Source organism: Mobula hypostoma, chromosome 15, assembly GCF_963921235.1.
Source record: "Mobula hypostoma chromosome 15, sMobHyp1.1, whole genome shotgun sequence".
Classification (NCBI taxonomy): Eukaryota; Metazoa; Chordata; class Chondrichthyes; order Myliobatiformes; family Myliobatidae; genus Mobula; species Mobula hypostoma.
The window spans coordinates 22,184,172-22,210,764 of NC_086111.1; the positions used below are offsets into that span (position 1 = coordinate 22,184,172).

Consider the following 26,593-nt stretch of genomic DNA (forward strand, 5'->3'; position numbering starts at 1 on the left):
GGAGATCCGCTTTGAGGGTGACCTCCTTGTTCTCTCGGTCAAAGTGGGCGTAGAAGTAATTGAGCTCATCAGGGAGGGAAGCCGAGCTGGAAGGGGGCACAGTACTAGGTCGTTTGAAGTCTGTAATGACCTGTATGCCATGCCACATGTGCAGGGGGTCCGAGGAGTTGAACTGCTCCTCGATTCTCTGTTTGTATATGTGTTTAGCCTGAGAGATTCCCCTCCTCAGGTTGGCCCTGGCTGAGCTGTAAGCCTCCCGGTCTCCAGACCTGAAGGCTGAATCTCTGGCTTTGAGCAGGAGGCGAGCTTCTCTGTTCATCCATGGTTTCTGATTGGGGAAAACTTTTATTTGTTTTTGTGATGCCACTATCTACACACCTGATGTGCTCAAGGACAGAGTTGGTATATAAGTCAATGTTAATCTGAGAGTCTGTGGTGGCATGGGCAGCAAACGCACTCCAGTCTGTGTGCTGGAATTGGTGCTGAAGAGCAGAGTCAGCACCCTCCAGCCAGATCTTAAGCTGCAAAATTGTGTAAATGAGAGGGGCTGTGGGGACTCCTGATAACAGCCAGCTGTTGGCTGAAAGCAGGTTTCAGCTCTGAAGATGGATGGGGAGACACCATCAGTGGATCATCAGAACATGTGCTAATGACAGCTCAACAATCCAAAACATTACCTCAACTGCTGTCTCCTGAGGTGACGCCCATGTGTTATTATATTTTACCTCAGTCATCTAAAGAGCAGGGGAAATTCAAGTTCAAGTTTATAGTTATTCAACCAGAACATGAATGTAGCTAAACGAAACATTGTCCTCTGGGGCCAAGGTGTAAAACATAGTACTTATAGTCACACTCCAGTATATACAGTCACAAAATAATACTAGCATGTCCCTGAGTAACAAGGGATGAAAACTGACAGGTTGACACAAAGTGCAGGGTGCATGTTTATGTAAGGCAGCATAATGCCACTGGCACTATTATTAATAAAAACAAGCCATCGTACAGATGAAACGTGACCAGCGCAGTGTGGCTGTGAGTTGGGGAGTGGTGGGGGGGGGGAAAGAGGAGGGAGGTTTAGACAAACTGTACATGTGCGCCGGGCAGCAGGGTGTTGAAGGAGTCCAAAGCGAGTTCAAATCCCACTAGCATAAATAGTGAATATATAGCAATGACATCCTTAACCAACTGTCGAAGATCGAGAAGCTGCACTTCAGCCTGACGGTTCACGCTTTCAGACGTTTATACTTGCTGCCCAATGTTCAGCAGAATTGGGGTAAATGCACGAAGTACGGTGCTGTGGGTGTAGAATCACTTACAGTGCAGACTGGTTAAGGATGTCACTGTTATCACACTTCTGAACACATAAGGACCTTTGGCCTCTCAATTTCATCATGGCCCTGCACATTAGCGCATGTCTGTACAGCACTTTGAAATTAACTGCAACACTTTACTCTGCATTCTGTTACTGCTTTCCCCTTGTGCAACTTTGATGTTCTGATGTGATGAAATGATCTGTGCAAATGGCATGCAAAACAACACTTTTCACTGTAACTTGCTACATGTGGCAATAACAAATTACCCAGAACCCAACAGTGATACATCCCTGGCCCTTGGCCCACTATGGGCATCCTAGCCAGATCCACCATGGGCATCATGACCATCTCTTATAACCACCTAGGATAAGTCCTCTTCTCATTACTACAGCTCTGCATTCAACACTATCATCCCTTCAAAACTAATCTATAAGCTCCAAGATATAGCCTCAATACCTCCTTGTGTAACTGGAGCCTCTTTTCCCTCACTTGCAGACCCCAACCAGTTTGTATTGGCAATATCTCCTCCACAATCTCCATAAGCACCGGTACACCACAAGGCTGTGTGCTTAGCCTCCTGCTCTAAGCACATCTCCAATGCCATATTTAAGTTTGCTAATTACACAACTGTCGTTGGCTGAATCAGAATAAATGAGGGGGATTGAAAATCTGGCTGAGTGGTGCTACAACAACAACCTCTCACTCAATGTCAACAAGACCATGGAGATGATTATTGACTACAGGAAAGGAGGAAGAAACCGGAGGTTCATAAGACAGTCCTCTTCAGAGGATCAGTAGTGGAGAGGGTCATCAATTTTAAATTTGTCAGCGTTATCACATCAGAGGATCTGTCCTGGGCCTACCATATAAGGGCCATTAAGAAGAAAGTACAGCAGCATCTCTACGAGTTTGCAAAGATCTAAAACTTTGACAAACTTCTATAGATGTGCAATGGAGAGTGTACTGACTGGCTGCAGCGTGGCCCGGCATGGAAACACCAATGCCCTTGAATGGAAAAACCTACAAAAACAGCCCAGTCCATCATGGATAAAACCCTCCCCACTATTCAGCACATCTACAAGGAGTGGTGTCGCAGGAAAACAGCATTCATCATCAAGGAACCCAATCAGCCAGTCCATGCTCTCATCTCGCTGCTACCTTCAAGGAGATACAGGAGCCGCAGGACCCACACCGCCATGTTCAGGAACAGTTATTACCCTCAACCATCAGGGTCTCGACCCAGAGGGAACGACTTCACTCACCCCAACACTGAACTGTTCCCACAACCTACGAACTCACTTTCAAGGACTCTTCATCGAATGTTATCGTTATTGCTTGTTTTTCTTTATTATTACTACTTCGCTTCTCTTTTATTTTTGTACATCTTGTTGTCTTTTGTACATTGGCGGTTGGTCAATCTTGTTTTATACACCTTTTCACTGATTCTATGCTGTTTCTTTGTACTTATTGTGAATGGCTGCAAGAAAGTGAACCTCTGGGTTGTACATGGTGACATAGACAGTGCCTATACAAAGTATTCAACCCCTTGGAAATTTTCATGTTTTATTGTTTTACAACACTGAATCACAGTGGATTTAGTTTGACTTTTTTGACACTAATCAACAGAAGAGACCCTTTCGTGTCAAAGTGAAAACAGATCTCTACAAATTGAACTAAATTAATTACATACAAAATAATTGATTGCATAAGTATTCACCCACTTTGAGTCAGTATTTAGTAGATGCACCTTTGGCAACAATTAAGAGCCTTGACTGTGTGGATAGGTCTCTATCAGCTTTGTACATCTGGACACGAATTTTTCCCCATTATTCTTTACTGCTCAGATTGCACAGGGATTGTGACTGAACAGACCTTTTCAAGTCCAGCCTCAAATTCTCAATTGGATTGAGGTCTGAACTCTCTCTTGGCCACTCTAGGATAATAACTTTGTTGTTTTTAAGCAATTCCTGTGTAGCTTTGGCTTTATGTTGGAGTCAATGTCTTGCGGAAAACAAATCTTTTCCCAAATCACAGTTCTCTTGCAGACTGCATCTGGTTTTCGTATAGGATTTCCCTGTATTTTGCTGCATTCATTTTACTCTTTACCTTCACAAGCCTTCCAGGGCCTGCTGCAGTGAAGCATCCCCACAGCATGATGCAGCCACCACCATGCTTCACAGTAGAGATGGTGTGTTTTTGATGATGTGTGGTGTTTGGCTTACGTCAAACATTGCGTTCAGACTGATGGACAAAAAGCTCAATTTCGGTTTCATCAAGCCACAGAATCTTCTTCCAGCTGACTTCAGAGTCTCCCACATGCATCCTGGTAAACTCTAGACGAGATTTCATGTGAGTATTTTCCAACAGTGGCGTTTGCTTTGCCATTCCTCATAAAGCTGTGACTGGTGAAGCACCCGGGCAACAGATGTTGTATATGTTGAATGTGCAGTCTCTCCCATCTCAGCCACTGAAGCTTGTAACTGCTCCAGAGTTGTATAGGTTTCTTGGTGGCCTCCCTCACTAATCCCCTTCTTGCACGGTCACTCAGTTTTTGAGGATGGCCGGCTCCAGGCAGATTTACAGCTGTGTTATATTCTTTCCATTTCTTGATGATTGACTAAACTGTACTTCAAGGGATATTCAGTGGCTTGGAAATTTTCTTGTATCCATCTTCTGACTTGTACTTTTCAATAACCTTTTTGCGGATATGTTTGGAGTGTTCTTTTTACTTTACAGTGTACTTTTTGCCAGGATACTGACTCACCAGCAGTTAGATCTTCCAGATACAGGTGTATTTTTACGACAATCAATTGAAACACCTTGACTGCACACAGTTTTCCAAAAACAGATCACCATTTAACTAGTTATCTGACTTCTATAACCAATCAACATGACTGGTTGATGGAGTAAATTTAAAAGGTGGGGGAAGGGGAGAGAGAGAACCACCAGGTGATAGGTGAAACCTGGAGGAGAGGGAGCTGGGAAGTTGATTGATGAAAGAGACAGAAGGCTATGGAAGACAAAAAAGGAGGAAGGAACACCAGCGGGAGTTAATGAACGGGCAAGGAGATGAGGTGACAGAGGGTAAAGGGCATGGGAAATGGAGAAGGGGGAGGGTGGGGGGCATTATCGAAAGTTTGAGAAATCGATTTTCATGCCATCAGGTACGGAATATAAGGTGTTGTTCCCCCAACCTAATGTGGCCTCACGACGACAGTGGAGGAGGCCATGGATGGACATATTAGAATGGGAATGGGAAGTGGAATTAAAATGGGTGGCCACTGGGAGATTTCGCTTGTTCTGGCGGATGGAGCGTAGATGCTCGGTGAACAGTCTCCCAATCTACGTCGGGTCTCTCTGATGTACAGGAGGCTACATGGGAGCACTGAACACAGTAAATGACCCCAACAAGCTCACAGCTGAAGTGTCGCCCCACCTGGAAGGACTGTTTAGGGCCCTGGATGGGAGCGAGGGAGATGTAGGGGCAGGTGTAGCACTTGTTCTGCTTGCAGGATGAGTGCCAAGAGGGAGATCAGTGGGGAGGGATGAATGGACAAGGGAGTCACGTAGGGAGTGATCCCTGTGGAAAGCAGAATGTTGGGGGGGGGAGGGGAGGGAAAGATATGCTTGGTGGTGGAATCCCTTTGGAGGTGGTAGAAGTGTTGGAGAATTACGTGCTAAACGCTGGTGGGGGTGGTAGATGAGGATGAAGAACCCTATCGCTGGTAGGGTGGCAGGAGGATGGGGTAAGAGTAGATGTGTGTGAAATGGAAGAGATGCAGTTGAGGGCAGCTTTGACGGTGGAGGAAGGGAAGCCCCTTTCTTTGAACAGGGACATCTCCTTCCTTCTAGAATGAAAAGCCTCATCCTGAGAGAAGATGTGGTGGAGGAGGAGGAATTGAGAAAAGGGGATGATATTTTTACAAGTAGTAGGGTTGGATGAAGTGTAGTCTAGATAGCTGCGAGAGTCCGTGGGCTTATAATAGACATCAGTGGATAAGCTGTCCCCGGAGATAGAGACAAATGAGGTTGATGAAAAGGAAGGGATGTGTCAGAAATGGACTAGATGAATTTGAGGGCAGGGTGGAAATAGGAGGCAAAGTGGATGGTCGACAAGTTCAGCACGGGTATAGGAAGCACCACCAATGCAGTTGTTGATGTAGCATAGGAAAAGTGCAGGAGGGTCACCAGAGTAGGCCTGGAACATAGACTGTTCCACGTAGCTGACAAAGAGGTGGGCATAGCTGGGCCCATGGCTAATTCAATGTTATAAAACAATAAAGCATGAAAACTTCCAAGGGGATGAATACTTTTTTTTATATATAGGTGCTGTAGATTCCCTTTGGGACAAGAGCCATTTGGCATGCCAAGACAAGATAAAGCAGCAAATGAAGGGTTCTAGGGTGATACTGTTGGTCAGTTACTTTACTAATTCTGAAGTTTTACTACCCTTTAATGTGTAGCTATTAATACCCATACAACCATATTGTGATTGGTGATTGATCATGCAAATAAGGAATTTGAGCATCCTCAAGGTAACTAATTGGTCAATATCTGTATCCAATTAGACAACTTTTGTACAAAAATGGGACTTCTTTGTTCAAACTTCAGAACACAGTTTGGTGACCAGAGCCACGCAATTCTCCTCGAGCTCAACTGTGATTGAGTGTGACTTTTCAGAGACCAGTTTAATTGGCGACGACATGTCCTTATCACTTCCAAAGCTCCTCTTAAATGTTGTTCAACATGTGGAACCACTGATTTATCAGCTGTGGGAGGTAGGTGGGTGTTAGCAAGAGGAGGTGTCCTTGCCCACATCTGACCTGAGGCCGTAGGGCTTCACGGCTCTGGGAATTAATGATGAGACAACCCAGGCTTCCTGTTTCCTGCATTCACTGATGAGCCCGCCCTGCACTGAGTGAGCTACAAACTCACTCTGGCAGGGAGTGACCATTTAAGGCTCTCACTGAAGCATCAACCAGAATTCTTTTAAACATTATTAACAACCAAACAAATGGCACAATCAAATATAACCACATCAGTGGTGTTCAATTCCATTCAGCTGGCCATCCTCGCTTGTAGTAAGACCATAGAATATATTCTAGCATGGCCTAATGTGACATGGAACACATGTGCTACATCAGTGCCAGCTGATAACCATCTCCAACAAAAGAGTCTCTAATCACCTCCCCTTCACATTCATTAACATTACCACGATGCAGTCGACAGTTATTTACCTCCTAGGAATTACCAATGATCAAAACGTCAACTAGACCAGTCCACAAATACATGGCAATGGAAAGCAGGTCAGAGCTAGGTACGCAGCAGCGAGCGGCTCACCTCCTTTCCACCATTTACAATACAAAGGTCAAGAACGCTGTGGCATGCTCTCCACTTATCTGATGGAGAGCAACTCAACGCTCAAGAAGCTCAATACTATCTGGAACAATCCAGCCTACTGACTGGCATTCCATCAACCACACTAACCGCTCATCGTCTCCGTCACCAGCTCACAGTGTGTAGCATCTATACTGTGAGTATTTACCCAGACGAATCCAACGGCACCCCTACAAATGCATGATGCCTACCACCAAGGTCAGATTGTGCATGGCAAACACCAAAATCGTTGTAGGTCCCTTTCCTTCACACAGCGTCCCAATTTGAAAATATGCCGTCCTTTATCATAGCTGGGTCCATATCCTGGAAGTCCCACTCCAGCAGCACCATGGCGGTTCACTGGATGGACTGTCGTGATTCAAAAAGGGAGCTTACCACACCTCCTGGAGGGCAAGTAGGATTGGGTGATAAATGCCAGCAATATCCAAGTCCCCTCAAAAAAAAACTAAAGCAAAACCTATTTCTAGAGATCACTAAATCATAGGGTTATATAGCATGGAAACAGGTTCTTTTGGTTCAACTTTTCCATCTCTAGTCAGCTAGTCCCGTCTGCCTGCGTTTGGCCCACAGCCCTCTAAGCCTCACCTATCCATGTACTTATTCAAAGGTTTCAAAGGTACATTTAATGTCAAAGAAATGTACACAATGTACATCCTGAAATTCCTTTTCTTCACAAACATCCACAAGAACAGAGGAGTGCCCCAAAGAATGAATGACAGTTAAATGTTAAAATCCCAAAGCACCCCCCCAGCTCCCCCCTCCCACGGGTAATCAGCAGCAAAGCAACAATCCTCCCTCCCCCACCAGCTAAAAAAGACATCAGCCCCCTCCACTGAGCACTCAAGCGTGCAACAAAACATCAATAAAGATACAGGCTTGCAGTACCCCAGAGACTATTAGTTCACCCGATAATTTGACATACCATAGGCTCTCTCTCTGTCTCTGTAATAAGGGAAAAAGAGGTGTCTCCATTTCACATGGCTCCGTATCTACATGGCTTTTAAAATGTTGATAATGCGCCTGCCTCAACCACTCTTTCTGTCAGCTCATCACAAAGAAGCACCTCCCTTTGTGCGAAGAAGCTGCCCCTGATGTCCGCTTGGCATTTCTTGCCTCTTCATCTTAACACCATGCCCTCTTGTTTTTAGCACCTCTCCCGGTCACTGGGAGGACGTGTGGGCTCCTTAAAGACAGCAGCATAACTGAACCCGTTGTCACAGCACGACGTTTACCGCTACGCTAACATGCCACCCCAAAAAAGGTCGTACCCCCTGAAACAGGTCACCTTTTGTTAATTGTTTATTTAATAACCCCTGTCTTTGCCAGCTTGTGACTGATGCTGAACACTGCCAATAACAATCTGCAGACGCACTGTCAGTCCATCCTTGTGCACCAAGTAGAACGCAAAATAGAGGAAAAATGCACACTGGCAGAATCTGTTCTGCAGCAGGATGGGAGAAGTGGGGCAATGTTATCGGTACCCAATCACAGACGCGATCTTCAGCAGCATGGTCGCATAGCGGTCAGCAGAACACTTTACAGTGCTGGCAATTCCCATCGCTGTCTGTAAGGAGTTTGTACTTTCTCCACATAATCATGTAGGTTTCCTCTGGGTCTTCCAGTTTCCTCCCATATTCCAAAGATATACCGGTTAGTAAGTTGTGGGCATGCTGTGTTGGTCCCAGAAGCATCGTAACACTTGCTGACTGTCCCAAGTGCATCCTCAGACAGTGTTAGTCATTGATACAAATAATACATTTCACTGTATGTGTTGATGTACATGTGACAAATAAAGCTAATCTTTACTTTGGGCTTTGGCCAAGGTTGACCGGAAAAGGAAACTAGCAGGAAGGACAGCAGAGCAGAAATGGCCGGAGTTTCTGCGAAAAATGAGGGAAGTGCAAGACAGATCTATTCCAAATAGAAGAAATTTTCGATTGGAAGAAGGACACTACTGTAGCTGACCAGTGAAGTCACAGCCAAAGTAAAAGCAAAAGAGAGGGCATACAATGAAGCGAAAGCTAGTGGGAAGAGAGAGGATTGGAAAGCTTTTCAAAACTTGCAGAAGGACTCTAAAAAGGTCAATAGGAAGGAAAAGATGGATTACGAAAGGAAGCTGGCGACTAATATCAAAGAAGATACTAAAAGCTTTTTTAAGTATATAAAGGGTAAAAGAGAGTTGATGGCAGATATAGAACCAATAGAAAATGACACTGGAGATATTGTAATGAGAGACGCAGAGATAGCAGAGGGACTGAATGCGTATTTTACATCAGTCTTCACAGTGGAAGAAATCTGCAGTATACCAGACAGGGAAGTGAAGAATTTGCAGTGAAATTACAACTGAGAAGGTGCTCAGGAAGCTTAATAGTTTGAGGGTGGATAAATCTCCTGGACTTGATGGAATGCACCCTCGGGTTCTGAAGGAAGTAGCTGGAGAGATTGCAGAGGCATTAACAATGATCTTTCAAGAATCGATAGATTCCGGCATTGCATCTGATGACTGGAAAATTGCAAATGTTACTCCGCTATTTAAGAAAGGTGGGAGGCAGCAGAAAGGAAACTATAGACCTGTTAGCCTGACATCAGTGGTTGGGAAGTTGTTGGAATCGATTGTGAGGGATGAGATTACGCCGTACCTGGAGGCACATGACAAGATAAGCCAAAGCCAGCATGGTTTCCTGAAAGGAAAATCCTGCATGACTAACCTACTGCAATTTTTTGAGGAAATTACAAGCAGGGTAGACGAAGGAGATGCAGTGGACGTGATGTACTTGGATTTTCAGAAGGCCTTTGACAAGGTGCCGAACATGAGGCTGCTTAACAAGGTAAGAGTCCATGGAATTACAGGGAAGTTACTAGCATGGGTGGAGCATTGGCTGATCGGCAGAAAACAGAGAGTGGGAATAAAGGGATCCTATTCTGGCTGGCTGCCGGTTACCAGTGGAGTTCCACAGGGGTCGGTGTTGGGATCGCTGCTTTTTACGATGTATGTCAATGACTTGGACTATGGGATAAATGGATTTGTGGCCAAATTTGCTGATGATACAAAGATAGGTGGAGGAGTGGGTAGTGTTGAGGAAACAGAGAGCCTGCAAAGAGACTTAGCTAGTTTAGGGGAATGGGCAAAGAAGCGGCAAATGAAATACAATGTTGGAAAGTGTATGGTCATGCACTTTGGTGGAAGGAATAAACGGGCAGACTGTTACTTAGATGGACAGAGAATTCAAAATGCAGAAATGCAAATGGACTTGGGAGTCCTTGTGCGGGATACTCTAAAGGTTAACCTCCAGGTTGAGTCTATTGTGAAGAAGGCGAATGGAATGTTGGCATTCATTTCTAGAGATAGAGAATATAAGAGCAGGGCTGTGATATTGAGGCTCTATAGGCACTCATGAGACCACACTTGGAGTACTGTGTGCAATTTTGGGCTCCTTATTTTAGAAAGGATATACTGACATTGGATAGGGTTCAGAGAAGATTCACGAGAATGATTCTGGGAATGAAAGGGTTACCATATGAGGAACGTCTGGCAGCTCTTGGGCTGTATTTCCTGGAGTTCAGGAGAATGAGGGGGAATCTCATAGAAACATTCCGAATGTTGAAAGGCCTGAACAGATTAGATATGGCGAAGTTAGTTCCCATGGTAGGGGAGTCTAGGACAAGAAGGCACGACTTCGGAATTCAAGGACGTCAATTTAGAACAGAGATGCAGAGAAATTACGTTAGTCAGAAGGTGGTAAATCTGTGGAATTTGTTGCCATGAGCAGCGTTGAAGACCAAGTCATTGAGTGCATTTAAGGCAGAGATAGATAGGCTCTTGATTAACCAGGGCATCAAAGGGTATGGAGAGGAGGGAGGGGAGTGGGAATGACTGAAAGAATTGGATCAGCCATGATTGAATGGTGGAGCAGACTCAATGGGCCGAATAGCCTGCTTCTGCTCCTATATCTTATGGTCTAATGGCTTAAGTCCCCAAGAGTAGGGGGATCGGGACTGCCCGTCCGTTGCTTCAACATCCAGGGTATAGTTTGATGGAAAACTCACAGCTGATAAGCTGTTTACACGGTGGTTGGTATGTTTCATCACTAGGCTAACGAACACATGCACCAGCCGTGTAGATGGTCTCCCCATGCATGACCACAATGAGGAAATTCTTTCTGAGCAAGGCTTCTCAATTTACAGAATGAGCCAAACTGCTGATTGAGAAAAAGCGGGATGAGGAAATGTATGTTTCCTAATAAACTCTCAGTGGAGTTCCAACGTGGCAGTTTTGTCGAACCCATCTTCCCCTGACTTGGAAAATCCAATGGTCAAATGCCATCCGTTCTAATTACCCAGGGAGTTCTCATCCATGATCCTAACTGCAATTTACATACCAGCAGCGACTGGCTATAATCAAGTGCTCACGATACAGCATGTTGCCATCTCCAAATAAGAAACAGTCCATCCTGACACATTTCAAATCAGAGTCGGAGACTTCACTCAGGCTTGTTTGAAGAAAACCCTGTCCAATTACCATCAGCATAAAACCTGTAGCACCAGAGGCCCCAACAAACTAGACCCTGTTATACCAAGATAAGGAATGGCTACTGTTCCACGCCCAGACCGGATTTTGGTAAATCAGATCACTTGGTTATCCTTCTCCTACCTGCATACAGGCTGAGGCTAAAGAGGAAAACTCCAGAGATCCGACAACAAAGAGGTGGTCACAGGAGGCTACAGGATTGTTTTGAGTCAGTGGACTGGGCCATGATCAAGGACTCATTTGTGGATCAGAATGAATACACCATCGTTGTCTCTGACTTTAAAACAGTTCTAGACGATTGTGTCCCCACTCAATCATTCACAGTCTTCCTCGATCGGAAGGCATGGATGAATCATGAGATCCAAAATCTGCTGAGAGCCAGATCAGAGGGATTCTAGTCTGGTGACCAAGAAAGCCCACTTGGTTCAACTACTTCTGCTTGGCTGTCATCCATACCAACACTTCAGAAGGATAGGGAGTGCATTGATTTGCCAAATCGGGGAGAGTTATTTCTGCTAAATCATTATTCAGCTTAAACACATACAGAAGACATTAAGTACTGAAACATAAATGTTCGTCAACTGCACCGGGCAATAGCGGCAGCTCTGCAGTTAAGTTGCTCTACTGCTTTTCCGGACGCCTGGATTGCAATCCAACAGACCCAAATTTATGTTACTGTTGCAGCTCTGCACATTTATAAAGTCATTATAAATTCATTAGTAATGAAGACCGCATAAACAACTGCTGGATTATCATTAGAAACCCATCTGATCCACTAATCCCTACTCAGTGAAGGAACTGTATCTTCCTTATCAGGACCGGACTCTCATACAGTCATAGAGAACCACCGTACAGGAACAGGGCCTCTGGCCCATTTGCTCCATGCTGAACAGTTATTAATGCCTAGTCCAATTGACCTGCACCTGGACCATAGCCATCCATACCCCCATACCCCCTCCCATCTACGTTCTCTTAAATGTTGAAAATGAATGCACATCGACAATGTGATAAGACTCCCATCTGCCCTCTGGAATGGACCAGCAAACTACTCAATTCAAGGGTAATTATGGAACAGGCTACAAGAGATGACCCTGCCACCAATACCTACATCCCAAAAGATGAATAAGCTTAGAAAAAGCTCTGGAATTATTTGTACAAACCACAGATAGCTCTGCTCTCTTAGGTATTGAACAACAGAACTTTGCCCAGCTTTGCCACTAATGGGGGAAGCCAGTAATCCCACCTCAGCTTAGCTCTTTTTGCTTCGTTCTCGTCCCCACTTACAGTGAGTTTTAAACAAGGTCACTTCTGTAAATAATTCATACCTGCACCTTTCCCCACACTTCTACCATACTCCGATCTGTTAGTGAAGCAACATATCCGTGAAGCAGATATATGGTAGTGAAGTAGATTTGTGAAGTAAGGGCGAGTATGTAAATTGGTCACATGGGTGTAATTTGGCAGCGCCTTTGCTGAGCACAGAATGTGAAGCTGCCCGTGTTCCAACCACTGAAACCCAAAGTTCTAAATCCCCCTCCCCACTTCTCCTTCCTTCCTGTTTAACGATGCTTCTAAAATTCCAGCTTCCTGACCTGGTTTTGGGTCAGGTAAGTTATAGTGATACAACGAACAAGATGGTGGAGGAACTCGTTGAGTCAAGCAGTATTTGAGTCAGGAAGTAGAAGGTGTGGAACGAGCTGCTAGCAGGAGTGGTGGACATGGTTCAATTTCAACATTTAAGGGAAGCTTGGATAACTACATTGATGGGAGGGGTATGGAGCGTTATGGTCCAGGTACTTGGTCAATGGGACGAGGAAGAAAAATAATTAGAGCTGGACTAGATGTGCCGAAGTGCCGGTTTCTGTGCTGTAAGGCTCTATGATTCTATGCCAGACGATCCTTCATTCTATCTTCTACAAAGTACCCATAACATCAGCGATCTCATCACTTCACGCAACAGCCTGCGACCTGATAGAAACTGGCAGCCCAGGGTTGGGGAAACTACTTGCAACGTCAAAGTCAAAGTAAATTTGTGATCTAGGTATATATACAGTGTGTCACCATATACTACCTTGGAATTCATTTTCTTGAAATTAAGAAAATACAATAGAATATACGAAAAGCTACGTATAAGCAAAGACTGACAAAAGGCAATGAGCAAAAGACAAATTGTGGAAAAATGCTGCTCTCCCAATCTTTAATGATAATATGTAGTAATTGTAAATAGAAAGGTAATCTCTTGAGTTTAAACAGTGTCTGAATTTCATAGAAACATAGAAAACCTCAAGCATAATACAGGCCCTTCAGCCTACAATGCTGTACCAAACACGTACTTACTTTAAAAATTACCTCGGGTTACCCATAGTCCTCTATTTTTCTAAGCTCCATGTACAAACCTTTGTATATATCCAGGAGTCTTTTAAAAGACCCTATTATATCCACCTCCACCACCGTCACCCCATTCCACGCACTCACCACTCTCTGCGTAGAAAATATACCCCGACATCTCCTCTGTACCTACTTCCAAGCACCTTAAAACAGTGTCTTCCTGTGTTAGCCATTTCAGCCCTGGGAAAAAGCCTCTGAATTTCAACACGATCAATGCCTCTCATCATCTTATACATCTCTGTCAGGTCACCTCTCATCCTCCAAGCAGAAAAGGCCAAGTTCACTCAACCTATTCTCATAAGGCATGCTCACCAATCCAGGCAACATCCTTGTAAATCTCCTCTGCACCCTTTCTATGGTTTCCACATCCTTCCTGTAGTGAGGCGACCAGAACGGAGCACAGTACTCCAAGTGGGGTCTGACTAGGGTCCTATATACAATTGAAGTCAGAAGTTTACATACACCTTAGCCAAATACATTTAAGCTCAGTTTTTCACAATTCTTGACATTTAACCCTAGAAAACATTCCCTGATTTAGGTCAGTTAGGATCACTATTTTAAGAATGTGAAATGTCAGAATAATAGTAGAGAGAATGATTTATTTCAGCTTTTATTTCTTTCATCACTTTCCCAGTGGGTCAGAAGTTTACACACACTTTGTTAGTATTTGGTAGTACTGCCTTTAAATTGTTTAACTTGGGTCAAACATTTTGGGTAGCCTTCCACAAGCTTCTCACAGTAAGTTGCTGGAATTTTGTTCCATTCCTCCAGACAGAACTGGTGCAACTGAGTCAGGTTTGTAGGCCTCCTTGCTCGCACATGCTTTTTCAGTTCTGCCCACAAATTTTCTATCGGACTGAGGTCAGGGTTTTGTGATGGCCACTCCAATACCTTGACTTTGTTTTCCTTAAACAATCTTGCCACAACTTTGGAGGTATGCTTGGGGTCACTGTCCATTTGGAAGACCCATTTGCGACTGAACTTTAACTTCCTGGCTGATGTCTTGAGATGTTGCTTCAATATATCCACATAATTTTCCTTCCTCATGATGCCATCTATTTTGTGAAGTGCACCAGTCCCTCCTGCAGCAAAGCACCCCCACAACATGATGCTGCCACCCCCATGCTTCACGGTTGGGATGGTGTTCTTAGGCTTGCAAGCCTCACCCTTTTCCCTCCAAACTTAACGATGGTCATTATGGCCAAACAGTTCAATTTTTGTTTCATCAGACTAGACATTTCTCCAAAAAGTAAGATCTTTGTCCCCATGTGCACTTGCAAACTGTAGTCTGGCTTTTTTATGGCGGTTTTGGAGCAGTGGCTTCTTCCTCGCTGAGCAGCCTTTCAGGTTATGTCGATATAGGACTCGTTTTACTGTGGATATAGATACTTGTCTACCTGTTTCCTCCAGCATCTTCACAAGGTCCTTTGCTGTTGTTCTGGGATTGACTTGCACTCTTTGCGCCAAAGTACATTCATCTCTAGGAGACAGAATGCGTCTCCTTCCTGAGCGGTATGACGGCTGCGTGGTCCCATGGTGTTTAACCTTGCGTACTATTGTTTGTACAGATGAACGTGGTACCTTCAGGCATTTGGAATTGCTCCCAAGGATGAACCAGACTTGACATCATTTTCTGACCTCAATCCGATAGAAAATTTGTGGGCAGAACCGAAAAAGTGTGTGTGAGTAAGGAGGCCTACAAACCTGACTCAGTTACACCAGTTCTGTCTGGAGGAATGGAACAAAATTCCAGCAACTTACTGTGAGGAGCTTGTAGAAGGCTACCCAAAACGTTTGACCTAAGTTAAACAATTTAAAGGCAATGCTACCAAATACTAACAAAGTGTATGTAAACTTCTGACCCATTGGGAAAGTGATGAAAGAAATAAAAGCTGAAATAATCATTCTCTCACCTATTATTCTGACATTTCACATTCTTAAAATAGAGATCCTAAATGACCTAAGACAGGGAATGTTTTCTAGGATTAAATGTCAAGAATTGTGAAAAACTGAGCTTAAATGTATTTGGCTAAGGTGTATGTAAACTTCTGACTTCAACTATAGCTGCAACATTACCTCTCGGCTCTTGAACTCAATCCCACAGTTGATGAAGGTCAATACACTGTATGCCTTCTTAGCCACAGAGTCAACCTGTGCAGCAGCTTTGAGTGTCCTATGGACTCAGACCCCAAGATCCCTCTGATCCTCCACACTGCCAAGAGTCTTACCATTAATACTATATTCTGCCATCATATTTGCCCTACCAAAATGAACCACCTGACACTTATCCAGATTGAATTCCATCTGCCACTTCTCAGCACAGTTTTGCATCCTATCAATGTCCCGCTTTAATCTTTGACAACCCTCCACACTATCCACAACACCCACAACCTTTGTGTCATCAGCAAATTTACTAACCCATTCCTCCACTTCCTCATCCAGGTCATTTATAAAAATCACAAAGAGTAGGGGTCCCAGAACAGATCCCTGAGGCACACCACTGGTCACCGGCCTCCATACAGAATATGACCTGTCTACAGCCACTCTTTGCCTTCCGTGGGCAAGCCAATTCTGGATCCACAAAGCAATGTCTCCTTGGATCCCATGCCTCCTTACTTTCTCAATAAGCCTTGCATAGAGTACCTTACCAAATGCCTTGCTGAAATCCATATACACTACATCTACTGCTCTACCTTCATCAATGTGTTTAGTCACATCCTAAAAAAAAATTCAATCAGGAATCAGGCTCGTAAGGCACAACCTGCCTTTGACAAAGCCATGCTGACTATTCCCAATCATATTATGCCTCTCCAAATGTTCATAAATCCTGCCTCCCAGGATCTTCTCCGTCAATTTACCAACCATTTAAGTGAGACTGACTGGCCAATAATTTCCTGGGCTATCTCTACACCCTTTCCTGAGTAATTGAAGAACATCCGCAACCCTCCAATCCTCCGGAACATCTCTCCTCCTCATTGATGATGCAAAGATCATCGACAGAGGCTCAGCAATCTTCTCCCTCACCTCCCACAGTAGCCTGGGGTATATCTCGTCCATTTCCGGTGACTTATCCAACTTGATGCTTTCCAAAAGCTCCAGCACATCCTCTTAATGTCTGTATGCTCAAGCTTTTCAGTTTGCTGTATATCATCCCTACAATCACCAAGGTCCTTTTCCATAATGAATACTGAAGCCAAGTATTCATTAAGTACCTCTGCTATCTCTTCTGGTTCCATACACACTTTTCCACTGTCACACTTAACTGGGCCTATTCTCTCACATCTTATCCTCTTGCTCTTCACATACTTGTAGAATGCCTTGGGGTTTCTACAAGTCATAGCTCCAAGTACTGATCCATGCTCTAAGCTCACGTGGTATGTTCATGATGCTTCTTTCGTAAAAATAGACACATCTCAAACCATTGGCCTGAGCGTATCCCTTCTCTATCACCTGCCTATCCTCCCTCTCGCACTGTCTCCAAGCTTTCTCTGTTAATGATGGTGAATAAATGTATGTTGTTGTTTTATGATACGTACAAGGCTATCTTGCTTTGATATTGATCTATATACTCAAACCGTACTGTAACTATAGACTCAAACCCCTTTTTTATCCCATGAACCCAACAATTTAACATTTCAGTCTTCCACACTATGGGAATTCTCTTAAAGACGATCCTCTTCTCAGTCAAGCTTACGGAGCTGGGATGTAGTGTGCCTCAGCACATCCACTGCAATACCCTGCATCAAAATAGTTACTCAGTGGCTGGAAATTTGCTTGGCAAGCATATATCAGGCTCAGTTGCACAATCCAGGACTTTCAGCAAGGAGTGGCAGTCACAGGAACCCCCACATGATCTTTACAAATTGTGTTTCTGGTGAGCAACACAGGCCACTGACTGAGAAATATGGTTTACCTGCAGTTGCAACTGTGGGTAAAAGCTGTGGGCTCAGGGGCTGAAACGATTGGTCAGGTTCAATGTTTCTGCAACAAAAATACATGACATGATCAGTGCAAATTGTAAAGACTTCTGTGCAGATCATATGTAGGTTCAGTCTGGTTTACAAGTATTGAAACTATCTAAATGGAAATAGGCTCAAGTACACACAATTGCCCATTATTTCAGTTTTAATATCACAAGAGAACAAATGCAAAGTATGAAGTGCCGAAAGAACTTAATTTGCACAAAATGGCTGCAAGACCAACCAATGCATTGTTGCTTAACGTACCAGTAATGTTGCTCATTTTCTCTGAAGTGGATTTGAACGGCAGAGCTAACAGGAAACAGTTATCATACTGCATCTGCTTTTTTGGTTGACAAAAACCAGATAAGTGCTTTTTACCTGGATCAGTGCTGGTGCACAATAAATGCAGCAGACACACAGTGTAAAACATAGAACAGTACAGGGCAGATGTTGTAGTGTCCTTTTAATCTACTCTATCATCAATCTAACCATTCCTTTCTACATAACCCTCCATGTGGGTGGGGGGAGGGGGGTATAATGGCAGGGCAGGTCATTATATTCGATTTACAGATATAACATTGCAAATCAATGTGATAGAACTAGCCCTATTCCGAGTCTTCACTTGTCACAGCAGACCTCGGGCGGACCAGTGGGCTCCTCATAACTCCTCTCCAAGGCCATCAAGCAATGGATACAGCCATGGGAAAAAGGTAAACAGTTAGAACTACTCTTGCAGAGTTCCTGATTATCCAACACCTGGATAGATGCCTCTCTTCCCCAGATGCTGCCTGACCTGCTGAGCATTTCTGCTAGTATTTAACAATCTGCCAGAGGAACTCAGAGGGTTGAGCAGCATCTGTGTGTGGGGGGGGGGGGGGGTGGGTGAGAACAGAAAATGTATGGTTCAGGTCAAACTCTTTATCAGAATTCCAGCAGATTGCATCCTGCTCCAAGATTCCAGTGTCTCCAGTCTTTTGTACCTCCTCTTGTCTGTCTTTGTATTTTTTAAAACCTCTTATTAATCTGTAAACATCCACCTTCTGTTTACATCTCCTTCAGGCAAATTAGCTACAACTAACATCCCTCATCACCCTCTGCCTGCCAGCACTACCAACATTTGAGCTAATCAGTCCCCTGGTTTCCTTCGAGTTTCTTTTGTTCTCTCAGACCCTCCCCCCTTCTTTGTTACTGAGTCTAACATGCCTCCTAAATGCAATATACACACACCGTGGAGAGTATACTGACTGCATCACAGCCTGGTAGGTCCATCAAATGTAAACCCCTCCCCACCACTGAGTGCAGCTACATGAACTGCTGTCACTGGAAAGCAGCATCCGTTATCAAGGACCCCCACTACCCAGGCCAAGCTCTCCTCTTGCCGCTAAAATCAGGCAGAAGGTACAGGAGCCTCAAGTCCCGCACCATCAGATCCAGAAACAGTTATTACCCCTCAACCGTTTTAGGCTTCTGAACCAAAAGTGGATAACTTCACTCACCGCAACCCTGAACTGATTCCACAAGCTTTGGACTCACTTTCAAGGATTTTACAACTCACATCTCAATATTATTTATTCATTATTTATTATTTATTTTGTATTTGGACTATTTGTTGCCTTTTTAACATTTGTTGTTTGTCTACCTTTGTGTGCAGTTTTTCATTGATTCTATTGTATTTTTATATATTTACTCTGAATGCCTGCAAGAAAATGAATCGCAGGGTACACACACAATAGATTCCGGTTAATTGGGACACATCAGGACCAGTACATTTAAGTGGCTGACCCAATTAGCTGAAGTTTAATAGAAATAATTAGAAATGTATAAAAAAGACAAACTACCTGAGTGAACAAGTTATGTATTTAAATGAAACACAGGAGGAATTACAATACTAGCAATACTACGATAGTACTAAGAAACTGGCAAATTGATCCTAAAATTTATCAGTGGAGGAATTCATTCAGTGTACACTGCTGTTTGTTTTTTATTGACCATAAATGAACAAAATTAGTGCAGACACCTAGTGCAGATCACTTCATTGTTTTCTTTAAACCTGATGGTGCTGTGTCTTTGTAGTCAAGGGAACTATTCGGGAAGGTGCTATAAAAAATAGGCATGTTTCCTCAGCATTGTAGATGTCATCTTCACAAACTTTTAAGAAGTTGTGGAGTTTTGTAGATTTCCACGTTTCTGCACTTACAGCACCAGCACCACCTTTCTCACCATGTGCTTTCCTGAATTTAAAGTGCTGCCAATATTTCCATCAGGACAACCAACCAGCTGTTCTTTAAAATCTTCGTGACCAGCTTCTTATCTAGCTCTTCCAGACTTGTTTGTTTTTAACATTGGTCCCCTGACATGCACACCTAGTCCAGTTACAGTGGGAAACTACTGATGGAAGGACACTTCAACATCTGAATCCTGACCTTCAGCTTTCATTTTTGGGACATTCCTTGTTGTCCCACATGTAATGCCCATTCTTCTCGCAGTTTATCTTGCTGATGGATCAAGCATGCAATTGTAGATTTCGTCACTTCAGTTATCTCTATCAGCTGATAGTGAGAGGTGTATACTAAAATTCGCATGCTCTGTCTGTTTGTGACCTCCAATTAGCCCAAATGGTGCATTACAGCGACACGTTTTTTGACTAAGTTGACTTAAAATGTGCGAACTTACAGAATGTATGCAAAGTTTAGGGTTATATATTCGTATAAAATTGCTCACTCGTCAATCAACAGGCCCCGCTTTCCACAACCCGAGCCAATTCTAGCTTTGATAGAAACCGCGATGTGACACCACGACACATGCGCACGGCCAGCCGCAACAGCGCCTCACGATACTCACAGAGCCGATTCCAGCTTCCATGGAAACCGCGACGTGACACCACGACGCATGCGCACGGCCAGCCTCAATAGTGCCTCATGATGCTCACAGCAACGACACCAACCGCAACAAAAGGGCAGGGCAGCTCTATTTCGAGCAGTCACATTCTGCTAACCACCATCACGTGCAGGATTGGGACAGATCAAACTGTGACTCATCAGTAAGAGATATTTAAATCTTATTGTAATGAAGTACTTCGAAACACCCTGTTCCCAGATTCTACACTTGGACTAATAAGAAATGGGGAAGAAGGAGAATGGGGAAAAGAGTGGAGGACTACTCTGGGTCTTCTGAAGCAAATGTTCTGGGTCGAGTGTATACCGTTTCTCCACGAAGTGGTGACCTCTACTATTTGAGACTTCTCCTTCATCACATAAAGAGGCCAGTAACTTTAGAATCATTGAAAACACATGATGGAGATTCAAACACATCTGCAGAGAGAGAGGATTGTTGCAAGCTGACGATCATTGGCAGCAAACTATGGAAGAGGCAGCGAGAACAAGAATGCCTAGAGCAATGAGAGATTTGTTTGTCGTCTTGCTAAAAACACTGAAATCAACAATCCACAGCAATTATGGTACCGGTTCAAGAATGCAATGTCTGAAGATTTCTTACCAATGGAGAGCAGAACTATCAATGATCCTAATATTATGATCGGTGAGAGGCATCATGGACAAGCTCTTCTGTATTTCCAAGAGAAACTCGACAACTTGGGCAAAACACTTGAAGAATATAACTTGCCGACACCAAGAAATGGTACAATTACTCAAAGTGGTGGCAATCTGGAATCTTTGCATGAACTGCAATATAACACAGACGAACAGTAGGAATTTATTTCATAGAAGAAGCCCCTATTGAATAATGAGCAAAGGAAGTATATGAATATGTGTGCGACTGCTTGGAAAGGAATCTCTCTTCAATGATTTTCATTGATGCACCAGGAAGAACGGGTAAGACATTTATCATCAACTTGATCCACGCTAAAGTTAGGGGAGATGGAGGTGTTGCTATTGCTGTAGCATCATCTGGTATTGCAGCAACATTGATGCCTGGTGGTAGGACAGCGCATTCAAGATTCAAGATACCCCTCAAAGTCAATGAAGATACCCTTTGTAACATTGATAAAGACACCAATACTGCAAATTTCCTCCAAAATGTGAGGCTTGTTGTCTGGGATGAGTGCTCCATGATTAGGAGGGAGAGCTTTGAAGCTGTGGAAGCTCTTCGTGATGTATGCGGCAAGAATGAGGCCTTCGGGGGTATTTTAACCATTTGCTGTGGTGATTTCCGTCAGCTTTTAGCAGTTATAAAACGAGGAAATGATGCTGATGTGGAGAATTCATGCATAAAAAGATCCTACTTTTGGAGAAGCTTCATCAAGTTTTAATTGAAGAGAAACATGCGATTGAGTGAGGGAGAAGGACGATATTCTGAGTTCTCATTGGATGTTGGAGAAGACGAGATTGAGAAAAATGAAAACAATGAAATCGAATTACCTGAAGATATGATTCTGCCAGCAAAAACTATGCAAGAATGTATTGATTTCATCTACCTGACATTCGACAATCCTGCAGAACTGTTCTCGAGGAATTCTATCTTGGTTCCTCTCAATGAAGTGATGCAAAAAATAAACTTCACATGCATTAGACGCTTCCCGGGAATCATGAAAGAATACTGTTTCCTCAATGCCGTAAGTGAAAGAGCTAACGCCACTCATTGTTCAACAGAATTCCTTGATTCGCTCAAACTCTCTGGATTGCCACCACATAAACTGGAACTGAAGAGGGAATCTCCCATCACTTCATTGAGGAACTTGGCTCCACCAAGGTTTTGCAATGGAACACGAATGATGGTGGAAGAACTGCACGACAATCTCATCGTGGCAAAGATAAACATTGATGCGTTCAAAAATGACATTGTCATGATCCCAAGAATTACTATCAGTTTATCAGAAGGGGAAGACGTCCCTCTTCAGCGGAGCCAGTTCCCGACACAATCAGGCTTTGCTATGACTATACATAAGGCACAAGGCCAAACCATGGAAAATGTGCTGATTTTTCTGGAGAAACCAGTATTCCAGCATGGTCAGTTGTATGTGGCTTTAAGACGGGGAAAAAAAACTAAAAAGTATTCTTGAAGGGTGGCAGATCAACCAGAAATGTTGTCATCAAAAGTGTCCTTCGTTAAATGAAGAGGAGCTATATTTGTCTTGCTATGCGTCTTTCTTCTTCAATAAACTGAGCTTTTCTTCTTTAATTTCCAAAGCAAAGCGATAGCAATAGCATTCAGGAAAATTTAATGTTCATTCTGGTCACATCAGACTGCACTACCCTTCTCTCAAAGGGTGCCCCAACGGGTCACCCCGTTGTCTACTTGGCTTTTAATTTGGTCCAGTGGAGTAATTTTTTTGGCTGGTGTGAAATTGTTTCGCGACATCCAGCCAAGGGTCTGAAACCTTTTAAAGTCAAAATAAAAAGCAAAATGATCAAAAGTGACTGTTTTTTGAATCAATATCCATTGGCCCAAACAGATACTATAACACAAGTATTTGCGACCAGTGCTATTTAAAAACGGTTGGTAGTCAAACATACTTTGAGGATTTGGATATAATTTAGAAAACACTTTGGTTTATTGAGATTCTCCCTTTCTAGTCCCATGTTTTAAAATTATTTTTTTAAGCCTCCTATGACTGATGTAGTTTTTAAACAATGGGAAGGATTGGGCATGACACGTTTCCGGGATCTGTTTGTGGGAGGAAGTCTGTCTTCGTTCGAACGATTGTCAACAAAATATAGTTTACCAAAAACCCATTTTTTACAGTACTTACAAATTAGGGATTTTCTGCTATCTCAATTATATACATTTCCTAATAGTCCTGATAAGAACGTACTAGATGAAATTCTTAATATGAAATTATTTTATAATGGTTCAATATCCAATATTTATGATATGTTGTTGGGAATGAGAAATGATTCTTTAGACAAAATCAAAAATCTTTGGGAACAAGATTTACAGTCTTCAATTTCTGAAGAAACTTGGAACGAGATTTTTTAATTGGTTAATACTTCATCATTATGTGCTCATCATTCCCTCCTACAATTTAAAGTGGTTCATAGGGCTTATATGATCAAGGATAAGTTATCTCATTTTTATATGGATATATCTCCCTACTGTGATAGGTGTAACAATAGAGAAGCTTCATTTATTCATACGTTTTGGACATGCCCAAGTTTTGGAAAATATTGGAAGTATTCCAAACTTTTTCTGTACTCTTTAAAGTAAATTTTAAGCCTAATCCTTTGACTGCCCTATTTGGTATTGTTGGAAGGAAAGATATCATTTTGAAGACATCTGATCTGCACATTCTGGCTTTTATCTCTCTTATGGCTAGGAGGGCGCTTTTGTTTAAATGGAAGGATGCTGTTCCGCCTAATCATGTTCGGAGATTACGGGATGTTATGGTATGCCTAAATTTAGAAAAGATTTGTTGCTCAATTTCTGAATCTAACCAAGATTTTCAAAATTTAGGGGGGAGGCCATTTTTAAATTATTTTCATAATCTTTGACTTCTCATTAAAATACAGAAGTTGGTTAATAGCATATTTTATTATAAGTTTTTTTTTCTTTTTTCCCCCCAAACAGCTTTGACTTTGGTAGTGGGTGTAGATCTTTTTTTAAATAAAATTGTTTGTATTCTAATATACAAATTAATTTAATCTATATAAATATAGAGTGAGAAGTTCATTAATGTGATTCAATATACCGTATCTGGTATTATTGTAGTTTTTCTTTTGTCTTATAATATGTATCCTCTTGGACTCTATTCTTCTATATAGAAATCAATAAAAATATTGGAAAAAGAAAAGAAAGAAAGAAAAAACGTTTCACTTTAAGCACAATATAGTGTGTTGATGCGTGGCCAAGTGGTTAAGGCGTTCGTCTAGTGATCTGAAGGTCACTAGTTCGAGCCTTGGCTGAGGCAGCGTGTTGTGTCCTTGAGCAAGACACTTAACCACACATTCTGCGACGACACCGGTGCCAAGCTCGGACAACATTGGTGGCGTGGAGAGGGGATGCTTGCAGCATGGGCGACTGCTGGTCTTCCATACAACCTTGCCCAGGCCTGCACCCTGGAAAACCTTCCAAGGCGCAAATTCATGGTCTCACGAGACTAATGGATGCCATGAGTGTCTGACAACCACATAAATGCACACGGCTGATGCCAGTTAGAACTGTTCAGCAACAGCCTCCTGTCCACTTTGCAATCCCAAATAAATGAAGGGAAGCCAGACTCTTTTCTCAATTAGTTTTTGTTCTTCAAGAGATTGTCCAAAATAAGTGGCTGTCCCAATTAACCGATGGCCCAATTAACTTGAATCCACGGTGTGTATTTAAACATATTTATTTATATGAAAATAAACATTTACTTTGAAGTTTCTCCCACAAATTCCGACCAGAGGTCACTAGCTTTAACCCAGTTTCTCTCTCCACAGATGCTGCCTGACTTACAGAGTATTCCCACCATCCTCTGACATTATTTTGAACTTAGGGCGCCACATAAACGCAGGTCTTTCCAGCTCTAGTGATGTATGAGTTTCAAGGAGTTACATTTACAAGGGTAACTGAAATACATTAGCACTTCTATGGGGGTGGGGTGAAGACCGGGGTTCGGAAGAACTATTAATGGAGGAGATTACGCTGATGAGACACATTTTGCTGTTGAGTAAAGAGAAATAACGAACAATATCAGAACCCCTTGGGGGAGGCAAGCTCTCCTCTCGGATGCACTCCGGACCCGGGAGTTCGCGGGGGTTTCCACGGCGAATCACAGCAACAAGTTGAGCAGAGCACGTACCTGAGCAGGGGCTGCCTGTCCATGGTGCGAGTACCGCGAGTCCCGAACACGGTCCGGACTGTGGTGGAGACTCGCTCCCTCCCACTCGTGCTCCAGGCAACGCAGTTAGTTTCGTTTCCTCGTCTTGTTTACCAGGAGGTACGAATGTGCCAGCAGAGGCCGTCCCAACACGGAGGCGGAAATGACTTTGTAATCAATCACTGGCTCTCGAGAGTAATCACAGCCCGTCACTGAGGTCTTTTAAAACTGAGGCGTGTAGGAATTTTGTTTCACGGTTATTCGATGGTCCATTTATTCACACTTTGAAACCAGTGCCTTCCCAGTTCAGAGTGCGGTAAACCACTCGGGGTTCACTCGTGACAGGTGTTCCTAGATTACAATGCCTGTACGGTTGTTCATCTCATTCCACCATCGCAGGGTTGTAGTGGGCCCTGGACACAGAGAATAATGTTTTAATTTGATGCTCGTTGCGTTCAGTTATGAGAAGGGTACAGAGTAACACAGCAGTGGGGTTTTTGCAGAGGTACGGCACACGTTAAAGATACGTGTACATCCCATGTTGGTGGAGCAACACCTCATATTCCGTCTGGGTAGCCTCCAACCTGTTCTCATGAGCCAGTGCACCTGCAGGAAACCTACCTGGTCACGGGAAGAACATACATACTTGTTACAGGCTCCAGTGCCCTTCCTCCTTCCTTTTCTTCCATGGTCAACTCTCCTCTCCCATCAGATCTCTTCTTATTCAACCCATTACGTTTTCCACTTATCACTTCATCCTCCATTTCCCCACCTTCCCCCTCACCTGGTTTCACCCATCACCTTCCAGCTTGCACTCCTTCCCTCTCTCCCCACCTTCTTCCTCCTTCCTTTCCAGTTGAGTTTTGACAGAGGGACTTGGCCTGAAACATTGACTGTTTTTTTCCCCTCCTCCATAGATGCTGCCTGATCTCCTGAGTTTGTCCAGTATTTTGTGTGTTGTTCTACACCACCCAGGACTGGGTCAGGAAAGTAGCCATTGAGCAATAACAAACGTAATGGATGCACTTACGAACCTGGGAAAGGATTTCTGGTGCCGTTTGGAGATTCTACCGGGTGCTAGCAAGTCATCGTGAGGACGATTGATTAGGGGAATTCTTACAAGCCTTAAGGTCGTGTCCTTACTGCAAGTAACATTGTTCATCATTTTTGTTAAGAGTGGTGCAAAGGAGGTCGACATTGTTTCTGGAGATCAACCATAGTCCAGGCAATCCCCTTGCCAAACTCCTTCACT

The 26,593-nt window shown here is 43.4% G+C and overlaps 1 protein-coding gene across 1 annotated transcript in view; it reads right to left on the reverse strand.

The window, feature by feature from the left end:
* ssuh2.4 (ssu-2 homolog, tandem duplicate 4) overlaps nt 1-25,470 on the reverse strand; it is a 70,084-nt gene extending 44,614 nt beyond the window's left edge. The window contains exons 1-2 of the mRNA XM_063067840.1: nt 25,324-25,470; nt 17,540-17,607 (exon numbers count right to left, since the gene is read on the reverse strand). Of these exons, the coding sequence (XP_062923910.1) occupies nt 17,540-17,607; nt 25,324-25,346 (91 nt within the window). The 5' untranslated portion in view covers nt 25,347-25,470. The remainder of the gene's footprint in view (nt 1-17,539; nt 17,608-25,323) is intronic.
* Between the last annotated feature and the right edge of the window lie 1,123 nt (nt 25,471-26,593).